This window comes from Polypterus senegalus, chromosome 3 (genome assembly GCF_016835505.1).
Source record: "Polypterus senegalus isolate Bchr_013 chromosome 3, ASM1683550v1, whole genome shotgun sequence".
NCBI classification, from domain to species: domain Eukaryota; kingdom Metazoa; phylum Chordata; class Cladistia; order Polypteriformes; family Polypteridae; genus Polypterus; species Polypterus senegalus.
The window spans coordinates 63098504-63112245 of record NC_053156.1 but is presented as its reverse complement, the minus strand read 5'-3'; the positions used below and the strand labels follow the sequence as shown (position 1 = coordinate 63112245).

The 13742-nt window shown below is 35.1% G+C and overlaps 2 protein-coding genes across 4 annotated transcripts in view; one reads left to right on the top strand and one right to left on the bottom strand.

The window, feature by feature from the left end:
* LOC120525222 (protein S100-B-like) overlaps positions 1–439 on the bottom strand; it is a 33373-nt gene extending 32934 nt beyond the window's left edge. The window contains exon 1 of the mRNA XM_039747339.1: positions 339–439. The gene's annotated coding sequence lies outside the window, so the exon portion shown is untranslated. The remainder of the gene's footprint in view (positions 1–338) is intronic.
* Positions 1–13742, top strand: part of mcrs1 (microspherule protein 1) — a 36246-nt gene that overhangs the window by 877 nt on the left and 21627 nt on the right. For 2 of the 3 annotated variants that reach the window (XM_039747334.1, XM_039747333.1), the window contains exons 2-7: positions 3009–3112; positions 11255–11408; positions 11569–11743; positions 12812–12976; positions 13080–13189; positions 13284–13392. In XM_039747334.1, coding sequence (XP_039603268.1) covers positions 3100–3112; positions 11255–11408; positions 11569–11743; positions 12812–12976; positions 13080–13189; positions 13284–13392 — 726 coding nt within the window. In that variant the 5' untranslated portion in view covers positions 3009–3099. The remainder of the gene's footprint in view (positions 1–3008; positions 3113–11254; positions 11409–11568; positions 11744–12811; positions 12977–13079; positions 13190–13283; positions 13393–13742) is intronic. The other variant, XM_039747335.1, reaches the window with a different exon arrangement.

Below are 13742 nucleotides of genomic sequence, written 5' to 3'. Positions count from 1 at the left end.
GCTTTAAAAACAAATGAGATTGGGTTGCAAAGATACAAGCCTTAAACCACGCATTGCCTTTAAAAGGGCGGCACAGCGTCACTTTCGCTTTGTTCTGCTCCATCCTCATGGTCATGCTTGTCGCGAGTGTCTGTCGCGGGTATGTGTGTTTCGATGTCCAATAGGTGTGCAAGCGGCATAATCATCTGTCCGTTTTATTCTCCTGGAAGAAAACAAATTATGCCAGTATCCGATGGAATAATTCATTTTTAATGTTCTGACATCACTTCCTTTAAGTGTTTCAGAAGACATGCTGATCAGCAGGTGTTCAAAATTATTCCAGTGTGATTGTAATCTACCTTCTGATTGTATTCCGTCAAGCTATGTTTTTTGTCGATGCCCGTGGATTTCCAGAATTACGAGCAAGGAAGTGTGATTTTGAAAATGTATCCGTACGAGAGTTTGGTTAAGTAGAAGTAAATTTGACAGATTATCTAACAGTCTAGATGTAGATGAATCAATGCAGGTGGGCATGGAGAAATGTCTAGATTGAAATTCCAGGTGATCTTTCCAGTCTACGTTTAATATTGTACACTTATTTACTAGAACTTTCAAGAGCCCTAGTAGATTCAAGGTAGCTCACAAATGCCGCACAACAATAAGGCTAAAGAGGAGTATGAGCTGCAAATGGAACACTTTGCACAAATAAAGTCAAGAGATGTCAAGATTAGACTGTCTAGGCATATGTCCTAATTACTCTAAACAAATTAATAATATATTTTTAGAAAACAACAAATATGGATCAATTCAGCACCACCAGCAGTAAGTGTAAACATTTAAGAAAACATGCACACCATGTTGAAGCAGTGCTACAAGCATTGCTTTGAAAGAACAACCTTTCCGTTCCATTTCAGTAATATGTACATTTAACAGGGTTTATCTTTTTCTTGTTAAATGCTTTATTTATGAACAAACAGCATGCCCTTGTAAACTTCAGATGAATGGAAATTGCCTTTTTTTTTTTTAAACTAAAGCTGTTGTCTTGTCAATCAGATGGTCAGATGTTATTGAATATAATTTAAAAGAGTGAGAAAAGTTGGCAGCATGCGCTGATACAACCTTGCCGCACCCAGCACATGGCAAATCACCTGGTTTGGGACCCGAGTGCAGTGGGTGACAACTTATCACCACACTGAAATAGTGTGAGGTTTTTTTTTACAGTGGCTGGAGTGCCAATCCTGCCACCGACCCAAGGTTTTTTTTCCCCTGTAAGTTGGTCGACCTGTTTACAGAGCTGGATGCAGATTAACATCATACCCAGGACAAAGCAATTAAGTGCCTTGCTCAAGGGCCAACAGAGTCAACTCTGGCATTTACAGGATGTGAACCGGCAACCTTCTGATTGCCGGTGCAGTACCCTACTATCAGAGCCACTTGATCTGAGGACAAAAATTATTTTGTCGCAGCATTAACCACCAAATAGCATTGATTCTTTAAAAGAATTTTTATACTGATAGTAATAGCAATGTAACAGGCAGACAAACATTTAGAAATGGCAAGTATCCATTTTGGTGTTGCAGCTAGGTTCATAACTGAAAAATTTAAAATGGTGCTAATCAGTGCTGCTGTAATGCCATCCTATCTACTTTGCTTAGGTGAATTAGTCTAATCAAATAAAATTGTACTTGTCACGTACAACTATACACATAGTATGTAGTGAAATGCTTAGTTGATAAACTCGAAGACTGTCAATCAAAGAAGCATATAAAAGAATGATAAATAAGACACAACTTTATGAATATCAATAGAAATCATGTTAAAAGAATGCAGCAGTATGCATTATATAAGAGTTTTAAAGTATATAATAAATAAATAACTCAATAATATAAGAGAATTAACTACAGGGCACAATGTAGTTATAGACACCGTCCTCATTAAAGATGCTGATAGACTACTTAAAAAAGCTTCTCTTCAGGCTTCTTGAACTGGTTTTCAGGCAGCGGTTGTGTTTTCTTGGCTACAGCATGGAAGAGAGGCTGTTGTTGCGATGGCTGGTATCGCTGATAATTTCGTTGACCCTGTCTGACATCATTTGGTGTAGATGTCCTGTAAGTCTGACAATGCACACTCAATGATGCATTCAGCTGACTTGTACCCGCTCTCTGTACGGCCTTCTGTTCCTGCTGCATGCTGTTTTCAAACCAGGCAGTAATATTTCCTAACAGGATACTTACAATGGTGGGTAGTAGAAGTTCCTTAGTAACTGGAAAGGTAGCATGCAAATCCCTAAGGCGTCCGAGGTCATTAAGACGTTGTCATGACTTCTTCACTTAGATGTCAGGGTAACTGATATATCCTAGTGTTGTCGGCCACAACTCTGGAACCAGCTTTGGACATGGTGCCAGTTGTTTGCAGGTCCTATATGTTCACCCCTGTGTTCTCTCAGTACTAATTAAGAATCACAAGTACACACATGTGTTGGGGAATTTTGCCGTAGCCAGAGAACATGAAAACTCCACACTGACAACAAAATATTTGGCTCAATGTCCTTGGAATGTGATGAAGGGAGCCTAACATTAATACAAAATATAGGAGGCATACAAGAGAACAAGTTGTTTATTACATTTTATAGTGAAATGGTTCTATTTACTCAAAATGGTTTGTATTCTCCCTAGTGTGTGTGTGGGTGTGTGTGTGTGTGTGCCCTGCCCGGGGTTTGTTTCCTGCCTTACGCCCTGTTTTGGCTAAGATTGGCTCCAGCAGGCCCTCGTGACCCTGTAGTTAGGATATAACGGGTTGGATGATGGATGTATGGATGGTTTATATTTTACTGGGTTTCAGAAGTCTTAATTTTTTGCTGTGTTGTCTGAATTAAATTAGAATGTTCAAATAAGCTGTGATACTTTTTTTGGCATTTATGGAAGTCCTTTTCTAATCCTCTTCCTTACTATTTGACATCACAGGTTCTTCTTTGTATACACTTATTTGTTTGATCATTTATTTATTTAGTTATTTTTATTTTCATATAGGTGAATACTCGCCTGGAAGTGGCAGGTCTAAAAAGAAATCATGACGCAAAAGTGTGCCTGAAGGCACAATCCACCTTCAGGCTGTGGGGACATGATGGAGAAGGGTAAGGTACCTTACTGCACATATAGAAACCATGAAAACTAATTTCTCGCTTTAACACACTTCTAGAGTACTTCCAGAAAACTGCATTGTGTTCCCCTCTAACTAATAAGTTTTGTGGAATAACTTTAAAGTTTGAGTACCTGTCCATTTCTTTTCTTCCACCATATCCTTAGTACGTCAGTAGTAGGAGGAGGAGGAGTGAAGTGCATCATAATGGTGAAGGTCAAAGTAAACTTTATTATCACTAAATGGGAAAATTAATTTGGTAATGTGCATGACAAATAAGTAATGAAAACAAGGAAGATTGTAGAAACATAAAGCCTATACAAGCAATAAGATAAAATGGAGTTCCAGTACTACTTCAGATAATCTATATTACTCTTTTTTATAAAGTACTCTAATTGCTGAAGGTATAAGTGATCTTGTGCAACGCATTTTTATTTTGCATTTCAGAATTGTATTGATTGTCAAATGGTTGACATGGAATTAACAGTAAACAGGATGTTTAAGGATTTGATCAAGCATTTTAGCACTAAGTCAGCATTTAGTTTCTCCACAGCATTTGATCAATCCTAATCTCTCTGCTTATTTAATCATACATTGTAGTTTTGTTTTTCTTTTCAAAAACACAGATAGGTACAAAGGACAGCACACTTTAAAACATATACCTAGAACAATTATGGATTTCAACAGTATTCATTTCTATAAGTAAACCAGTTTGTGTGTAAATTCCTGGGTTTAGTCAAAAACAAGTGACCTTTATTTCCAAAATATTTGTGGGATGTGACTTACTTAGCTAATTCTCTGTTTATTTGAGAAGGTCGTACTATTGGCTCTCTCATTTAACAATTTATAATTGAGTTTTATTCATATTTACATTGACAATTGACATTATCAGAGTGGTGTGTATTAAAATTCAATAGCTTACTGTTACCAACTCCTTGGAAAGAGTTGTTTATTTATTAAACACTACACCAGTGCAATATTCTCAGTGTATATATGTGAGTTTTATATGTAAAGTGCAGCAAACATTTGTCCGTTAAATGTATAATACTAAAGAGAGAACAGAACCCTGTACTACTGTTAATTGCTTTTAGACTTTACAGAGCAGAGGCAAAACTCCTGTGCTTGAAGTGATATACAATGAATTGTGCAACCAAAGAATTAATTTTCAAATCAACTCCAAAAGCCATCAATGTCTCATTTAGTAGATGTGGATATATAGTATGGAGAACAATAATAAAATCTATAGTATGGGCATTACTATAACTATAACTGAGTTTCCTCCAGAAGATCAGGTACTGTTCAGTGTGTCTGGCAGTGCTTCCTTAAAACCTCTTGATCCTGAATATGCAGAAAAGTTCAATTCCTAGAAGGGAATAAGTTCTTGAAGACGGTGCCTTAATACTGTCTATTGAAATCAGTTAATTTACACTGAAGTTAGAGCACCTGGACATAGACCAAAGAAAATAAACAACCTGTGAAAAATTAATAAGCGATTGTTTTAAAAAGAAATAACCTTTCAGCAGTTGTACAGTCACTCCTGGTCTTATAGCCAAAATTTGTTAGTAATCCATATCATGCTTTCTTTGCATCTTCATTATATGCAGTATTTCCTTAAATTTCTTAATCTTCTCTTCACAATCATTTACCCATTTTGCACTGTGCAGATAACTTTTCTGATTTAGCAGCTCTTTTTATTTCTGGACTTATCTAGGTCTTGTCTTTTTAAATGTACATTTCTGTGAAGATGCAGACATGTCCTGAGACGTATATTGCTGACTCATTGATGTTCTCTATTCACCAGCAAGAATATCCTAGCTTTGCTTTGAAAACAACCATGAAGTGTCTTGTTTCTTTAAGCTGATCAACCTCAAGCCTCCTTTTAACTTTTATTTTTATGATATGCAACACAGTGTGTAGAAAAACTTGTGCCATGATTGTCAAGATTTGAGCAAGTTGTCCAAAAACTTTGGAAAATGCAGTTTAATGTAGAGAAGTGCAAACTCTATTTGCAAGCAATATAAACATTGTTTGTAAATATTAGGGTGATACTGTACAGGAAGCAGCTTCAGGAAAGGCTATAGGTATTTGACACACTATTCACATCATTTTGGCAATGTACAGAAACAATTAAAAAGGCAAACATTGGGTTTATTTGTAAATACTCTTAAGTAAGTATAAATCAAAGGACATTATGCTCAGATTGTAAAATGAGAATGCATGTGGAGTACTGTGTACAGTTCTGTTTTCTGTGTTCCTCAATACATATCCGTTAATATTAGAGGTGCTAAGTGATTTTCCAGGAATTAAAAGGTTATGTTCTATACATTTAAGAGAGAAGACTGCACAAAAATCATGAATTAAAAAAAATAATAAATTGCAAAACTCTTTATAAATTCAAGGTAAGGAAAAAAAGCAAATATTTCTTAATCTATCTGTCTATTTATTCCCTATGCAGTCCTATATCCTTTGACCAATTTGGACCAAAGTTTGCATATTTGCTGTTTAGAATCATATGGACAGGACAGACTACTTTGAATCTCACTATTTTTACTCTGGGGATCCCGGTGGTTTGCTTTTTCCTGTGTGGTACAGTTTTTACACCAGTTCCACCTGTTGGCTAGAGCCAGTAAAACATCCAAACACACTGTCCACCTTGAGTAAAAACAACCCAGCAAGGTACAATTCTGGAATCCAGTCAGACTCAAAAATAACAAATACTCAACTTACAATAGCAGAGACATTGATAGAGAGGCAGTTTGCATGACAAATGGGACACCTAGCAAACACAACAGGGTCACCATTTAAAAGACACACAGATCTTGGCATTTTTCCTTAACCCATTGCTATAAATGTCAGTGTTACAATTTGAATGTGAAATAAGAGAAGGAAGAAAGGTCCGGTAGTCAATCAATGAGATCAATTAAAGATACAAAATGACTCGCTGATTGTTAATTTGTTTGGTATAAAAACTTGAAATCACAGTGGGTGCCTCAGACTAAACATAAAAACCACTGAGATAAGGGAATTTAACTTTGTTAGCTTTGTTCAGGGAAAATTGTAAGAGGACCTTATTCAGGTCATCAAAATTCTCAAAGTTATTGATAAAAGTAATCCAAACAAAATTTTTACAATTATTTGTGGAATCAAAAAATTTGAAAACACCTGTGAAAAGCAATCGGAAGTAAATTGAAGACTGAATGAGTTCTTCAATACAAATATTGTGGAAATCTGTAACCACAGGGTCATGCAGTTGAAGCTGAAACTCTGACAACTTTTTAAAAAGCATATGCATAAAATCCATCAATTATCCAACCTGCTGTATCCTAACTACAGGGTCACGGGGGGTCTGCTGGAGCCAATATTGGAACAACTTAGCTATAACAAGTTTGATAGGCTAAATGGTCTCCTCGTTTATTAAATGTTTTTTATGTGTTGTGATCACAGTAGCCAATACTTGGCAGTCCCCTCTAGAGCTACAAGTGATGTTAATGTTGCCAATCAAGCACAAATCAAGAACACCTAGATTTATGCTCCAGATATTGAATTTAATGCAGTGCAAGGAGTCTGGCACACAGTTTTTTCAAACTGTCGAAAATAAAGTCTCTCGTGATTAATCTGAATGCATTCTAAGTGCTCAGGTCAGCTTATATCAGTAGTAGCAGTAGCTGAAATGTCAGCAGATGAACAACATAAAAAAAAGTTAGATTTTTTCCTTATTCTTCTAATATAAAATGGGTTGTGGTATTTCATATTAATAAATATGCAAACTGCAGTGTCTTTGTTTTTTTCTCAAAGTTGTGATTACCCTCCATCTTCACAAAAATAAAGTCCCAATAAATCGACAGCTAAGTAAGGGTCCAATATTGTTATCCAGGGCATTGAAAGGCATATCAATCAGATCTGCTAATCCTTTCAAAGATAGCGGGTACAGGCTTGGAGCTCACGTCCCTTGTTCCTAACACTTTTGGCATTTTCAGTCATGATGAATGTTAGTCTAAAAGCATTCTCTTGGTCTAATTCTCTAATTTCTTGTTTACCTTTATTTTTTACCCTGATTACCTTCTTTCTTCAACATTCTGACCGTAAAGGCATTAAACAGGATCTGAGGCCAGTTAGTTCTTTCTTTAAGGTATGTTATCCTTTTATGTACACACATCTAGAAATTCAAAGAAATTCTTTTGAGAAATAAAATGGGAAAAAATTGTAGCAGATCTCATTTTCATTCTGATTGTATGTGTCCAAAGTAGTATTCTGCAAATAATAAATTATAATGAAGAATACTAAAGAAAAGAGAGAACTAAAGATGTGCAGGAAAGAGTTTTCTTCTGGATGACAGTGGGAGCTCAAACCATAAACCAGTAAATGTAAGAAGCTGTATTTGGTAGGTTAAAATATTAGTGTTTATGAATGAAAGCCAGTCTGTATGTTGTTTTTTGTAGACATACCAACTGCATTTCAGATTTTGAGCTCATTAAGTGTGTTGTGACAAAATCATCTTGGACTTGTTTTCAACATCTCTTGCAGTGGCCTAAAATTTATAAAATTCTTAAACCCACTTAATCAAGTTTAGATTCACAAGATGGGAGTCAGAGAAAACCCCTCAGCACTCGTCACAAGAGAAGAATCAAAGCCAATTAAGTATCTCCAACATGTTTTGGAAGATGTGGTATAAAAAACGGAGTACTTGAAGTAAAACCAGTGTTTTTCTAGTTTTAAAATATTTTTTAGTTTGCTTTTATTTAGTTTTTTTTTTGCCATTTTCTATTTTTTTATTTTTATTTGGATTTAGTTTTTCAACAATTAACATTTTTGGTGTGAAAAAAACTAACACAGACACAGTCGTTCAAGTGTAAAACAGTCTTCTTTTTAGTTGTCAAATGATATGTCATTCATATTGTACCTGTCAACTTAAGTATAATTTTACTCTCTGTGACAGAACTCTCTTGTCTCCTGATAATATGAAAGGCTTCCAATATAATCTAAAATGCAAGAAGCAAATAACCAGTGTTCTCTGCTGTTATTTGTTACTTTAACCTTCAGCAGTTTTAAGCAAATTGTTTATTTGTTTGAAAAATTCTTTCTTTTTTTTTTTGATATTCCATTTGTGAGTAGTAAGACAGATGCACACATATCCTCTTATATTCTACTGATGTGTACTATATGTCATTCAGTCATTTTCAAAACAATTATTTTTTTTCAAGGAATTCTTACTTGCTTATTTTATGAAATACTGACAAGATGGTAAGATAAAAAACATTGGAGTTTGTGAAACAAATACCTTACAGGCCCTCAGTTTCCTTCATCACTAAGTGCACACCAAATGCATATTTGTCTGCAAAAGTGTCATCTGCAACAGAAAAAAGATGACTCCAGGATTCTTAGCATAGTACACTTTTCCAGTCATCTTCTGTCCAGTGGCTGTGTTTTTTTTGCCAGTTTTAACCTTTATTTTTATTTGCTAGTTTCACATATGGTTTTTTCTTTGAAACTCTGACCCTAAGGCCAGCATCCCAGAATCGTATTTTCACTGTTGCAGATGATACTGGTGACCCCAAATGTTTGGACAGCAGTGTATTTACTATGTTGACTCAAAGCACACAACATACATCAGGCTGCTTTTTAGCATCCTAACCTGTTAAAGTTTGGGTTTTAAAGCTGTAGCAATGCCATTTTGGCTTTTTTATAATATTTATTAAAGAAGTTACAAACATTGAGCAACATTAAATAAAAGACAAAACTTACAAAATTAAAGGTTTTATTTTTATCAAAAGACTAGAAGAAAAAAATTTGAATTAGTATCTGTGAAATTGAAAACTTTATCACATTATACTACAATTTACATTTCATCCGAGTTGAAACATTTTTCCAACTCTTGTAACCCATTAATCGCTTCTGATTCCACAGCCTTGGTATATACTACATTAGTACAAGAACTCCATTTACATTGAATACTAAATGTCCGTTATAACAAAATCTCAGATCATTTAATAAGCAACTTGCAAAACCTGGGTAGCTTCCTTTGCGCCTAAACTGGTAGGATGTAATTTAACAGCACATGTAGAATAAACGAGTTTGGCAAATGAGAATGCTTAGTTACATATTTTATGTACTCTTATACAGACACTGAGCACTTCAGCAATCAAACCTGAGCTCATGACACTGTGCAATAATATTAATGCATTGTGTTTGTGTAGCACCATTCGAATGCTCAAAGTGCTTCAAAAATAGTCAAAGAAGTACAATAGAAAAAAGGTAAAATGTTAGTAATGCAGGATGCAAAGTAATATCAAAATTAATAAATATTTTCAAAGTCAAATTTTTGAATTAAATTGAGAAACAAATGATACGGAACAAAGCAACAAATACACAATTTTTGTACAATTACATGTAAAATATAAATGTATGCGTTATAATCACCTATGGTGATAAGGAACAATGAATAGGATACAAGTGGATTTCGTTATCAGTTTTATGGCCAAGTAATTGACAGCATTGACCATTTAACAGCTGTTTTTTTGTTTTTGTTGTGTATACATTTAGAGTATTTAATTTTTTTTAACATAGTTGTTTATTTCACATTATAAACTTATAAGTAACAGCTGCAAAAACACAAAGTTGAATGCTGAAACAAGTTAAAGCCATTGTTTAACCAGAATTGTTTAACTTTATAGTGACTGTTATATTATATTTATATAGTGAATTCCTTATAAAGCATTCAGTGTACCAGACATACTGTATGTGTAAATATCCTGTTATGTATGCAAGTAGGGTGAGCTTTGAGGATAAAAAAAAATCTTCAGGTTACATGTTTTTGGATAGAAATCATTATTGTACATTTTGAAAGAAAGTACACATCCTCCTCCACATCCTAAATAACATTCAGTGCAAACAGTGTACTTTAACTATTTTGGTTTTTACACTTTCTTTTGTACTGTGAGCAATTGGTTTTTTTTTTATTATTATATTGGAGTACACTTACCCCCTTGCCAACTGTAATAATAAGCATTTGGAGTTTAGTGATATGAGAGTGTATATACTGTAGAATGTTTTTAAATTCTTTAATTGGCATGTTTAGTCTCTGGTGATGGCATGTGTGCAAATTGTTATTTTTCTAGTTACCTGTAACATTATGCAAAATATAGCTGCACAAACCATTCCACCTCCCCTCAATAATGCCATTCAAACAAAGGTGTAAACAGACTATATATTTTATGAAACCAATATATAACGTATATTTTGTTTCTATCCCAGCCTGACCTCTTTGACACTGCAAAGTAAACAGACTAGAAAGAGTCCCCTCAATCTGAGATGCAAACTACTCAAAGCTACTTTGTTTTTGCAATACTGCAGCATTCTAAATGTGTTAAGATTAGCTTACTGATGTTTGAAATAACCTATGAAATCCACAGATTCGGATGGTGACAACAAGGGGTAACTTGCTCATGCTTATGAATCAGTTTGTTCCTTACCAAATTTACTACTTTGCAGTTTTAAATAATATTTACTAAATCACCAGCCACTCCATACTTGATGTATATTATACACAAAGACTAGTGTGGTGAAAATTAAAATTACAAAAACTTGTTTAGTTTTATTTATTTATTTTTTTTCTAGTTTTCAAACATTTTGTTATTTCTATTTTAGTTACACAAAATGATTAACAAAAAAATGACACATTTCTTTTTGGGTTTTGTTAAAAGGAAAACAACATGGTAAAACCAATGTAGCCATGGGGGGAAGCACTAAAATCCATGAAGATAATGTCTTGGTGTGGGATTTGCACCTAGTAGGACGTATTTACATTTACTTAGCCGACGCCTTTATCCAAAGTGACTTCTAACATTTGAGATACAATTGGTTACATTTCTTTTCTTTTTACAATTGGACCACAGGCAGGTGAAGTGACATGCTCAGGGTCACACAGTGTCAGTAGCCGGATTTGAACCCACCTCAGTGTTTGACGTTCAAAACCTTAACCACTCTGCCACACTGAATGCCGTTCTGAGGCTGCAAAGCTACTCATTGTGCCACCATGCAGCCAGTACAAAAAACAAAAAAAAGTAAATTCTTCCAGTCCTGAGAGCTGCTGATTTGAGTCACTCAAATGTTGGGAATTAATATTTTCTTTGTTTTGCAGACATGCAGGCCACAGGTGGCATATCTCTGTCTGCTGGGAGTGCTATGCCACAAAGTCGTTCTGAAGATGAGGACTTGACAGGGGCAAAAGATCTAAAACGTACTGCAGCTCAAGCATTTAGTGTAGGAGTGCCTAAAAGGAGGAGCTCTTCTAGGTTAGTAGCTTTCAGAGGCTGTTCTTGATGACATGGGTTGTAGATATTGGTCAAGGTGTGAAATACTCTTCTAATATGATTAGTGATGACCAACAATGAAAAAATAATGCATAACTAAGTCTACCATTTTTCAGCTTTTAAAAACATCCTTTATCCCTAGGTCAATAAAACGTAAAAAGTTTGATGATGAGTTGGTGGAGAGCAGTCTGGCAAAGTCTTCATCCCGTGCTAAGGGTCCTCCGGTAGCAGAACCAGCACGCTATTCAGGCAGTGAAGTTTCATCCAGCGAGAAGAAGAAGGTGCAGAGCTTTGGGATTCTAATTGGGCAACAGCAGGTGACCTCTGAAGTGATAGATACTGTTTGGCAGTTCTTGGTGGTTTTATTTTATGTGCTTGTTTCATGCATGACTCCAAATTGTTTAGTGGCTAACCACTGTTACGGGTACTGATAATGTATAAATATTTGTTGTCACGTGAATCATTCTACGTATTTCATTTAAAAAAAAATGACCATATTTTTAATAATGGTTTTCTATTAATATAGAGTAAATAATAATAATATTTTCTCTATATCACATTTCTAATGCTCAAAGTGCTTCAAATCTGATGTCTGAAAGAAAGTGAGTGGTTTTTGTTTATGTTGTCTGTATGTTTAGACTGTTTTCTTTTTTTCACATAGTTGTAGACAAAATACATTTTTATTTCACATTATAAATTTATTATGAGCAAAAGCACAAAGCTGAATACTGAAACAAGTTAAGGCCATTTTTAACTAGAATTGTTTAACTTTATAGTGATCATTAAATTGAGATTTATATAGTGAATTCTTTTTAAAGCATTCCTTGTACCAGCTATATGTGTAAATATCCTGTTAAGTATACAGTGAAATTTTGAGAATAAAAACATTTTTTAGGTTACACGTTTTAGAAATGGTTATAGTACATTTTGAAAGAAAGTACACATCCTCCTCCACATCCTGAAAAGCATTCAGAGCAAACCGTGTGCTTTGACTATTTTGGTTTTTCCTTTTTCTTTTGTTCTGTGAGGAATTCTTCTTTTTATCATATAAATCTTTTTCATGTACTGTATATTGGAGTACACTTGCCACTTACCAACTGTAATAATAAGCATTTTGAGTTTGATGTGGTATAATGCGCATATCTTCTGAGACTGTATGTTTTATGAAACCCATATACTGTAATATAAGGTTGTTAGGCATATTGCTTCAGTTGTTTCTATACTTAGAAGCTATCTGTCAGAGATCCACCTACATTGACTGCTCTGCAACTGTCTGTTTAATGTACTTTTCAGAAATGGTGGTGTGGATTAACCTAACTGATATGACATTATACAAAGAAAAGATAATTGCAGTATGTTACTTATTCTACATTCTTCCTTTCCAGATATCTAAAGCAAGCAGCACACCTACACCCCCTCTGGCCACTGTTAGCATTCCTCCTAGTTTGACCAAACGGGTAAAAAAAAGTAAACAGCCGCTACAGGTCACCAAAGACCTGGGAAGGTGGAAGCCCACAGATGATCTTTTGCTTATCAATGCTGTACTACAGGTAAGGCAACTCTAAAGACATAACTGTGTCATAATCAAATAAAACACTGACATTGCAATCCATTCCGTTGTGCTGCCTTATTTTTTTTTCCTTCTTTTAATAGACCACTGATTTAGTGGCTGTTCATCTCGGAGTAAAGTTCAGCTGCCGCTTCACTCTGCGTGAGATACAGGAGCGCTGGTATGCCTTGCTATATGACACAGTTATTTCCAAGTAAGGTCCAAAGTTTTAAGATATTCAGCTTTTAAGTTTTATCTGGTCAGTACTTGTTTTTTCTGATTTATGCAATGCTTGATTTCCTATGCAGGCTGGCATGGCAAGCAATGAGGCAGCTTCACCCAGAGGCTATTGCTGCCATTCAGAGTAAGGCACTATTCAGCAGAGCAGAGGAGGCACTTCTTGCCAAAATTGGATCAGTAAGTTACATGCCTATGAACTTAACAATAAGTATTTTACCTTGACCTCAGGTAGCAATTACAGGCAGCTGAAAGTGCATCTGGAGGCAGTGTAAATCTTTGCTATCCAGCATTACAGTGGTTAAAGGACAGGTGATGGGGAGACAACGTGTATCAGGAGCAATGAGAGCAAAATAAAGATCTAGACAGTGAAACAGTGAATGCTCTGACTTTGCAATTTTCTGAAGTTTACACATGTGAAGAAATGGATAACCTCCCAACCATAAGAGGGGCAGTCATTGAGGTACCCAATTGTTTGGAAATTTTAGAGGAAAAGTGCTGCATCGATTAAATAGGCTAAAATCTAACAA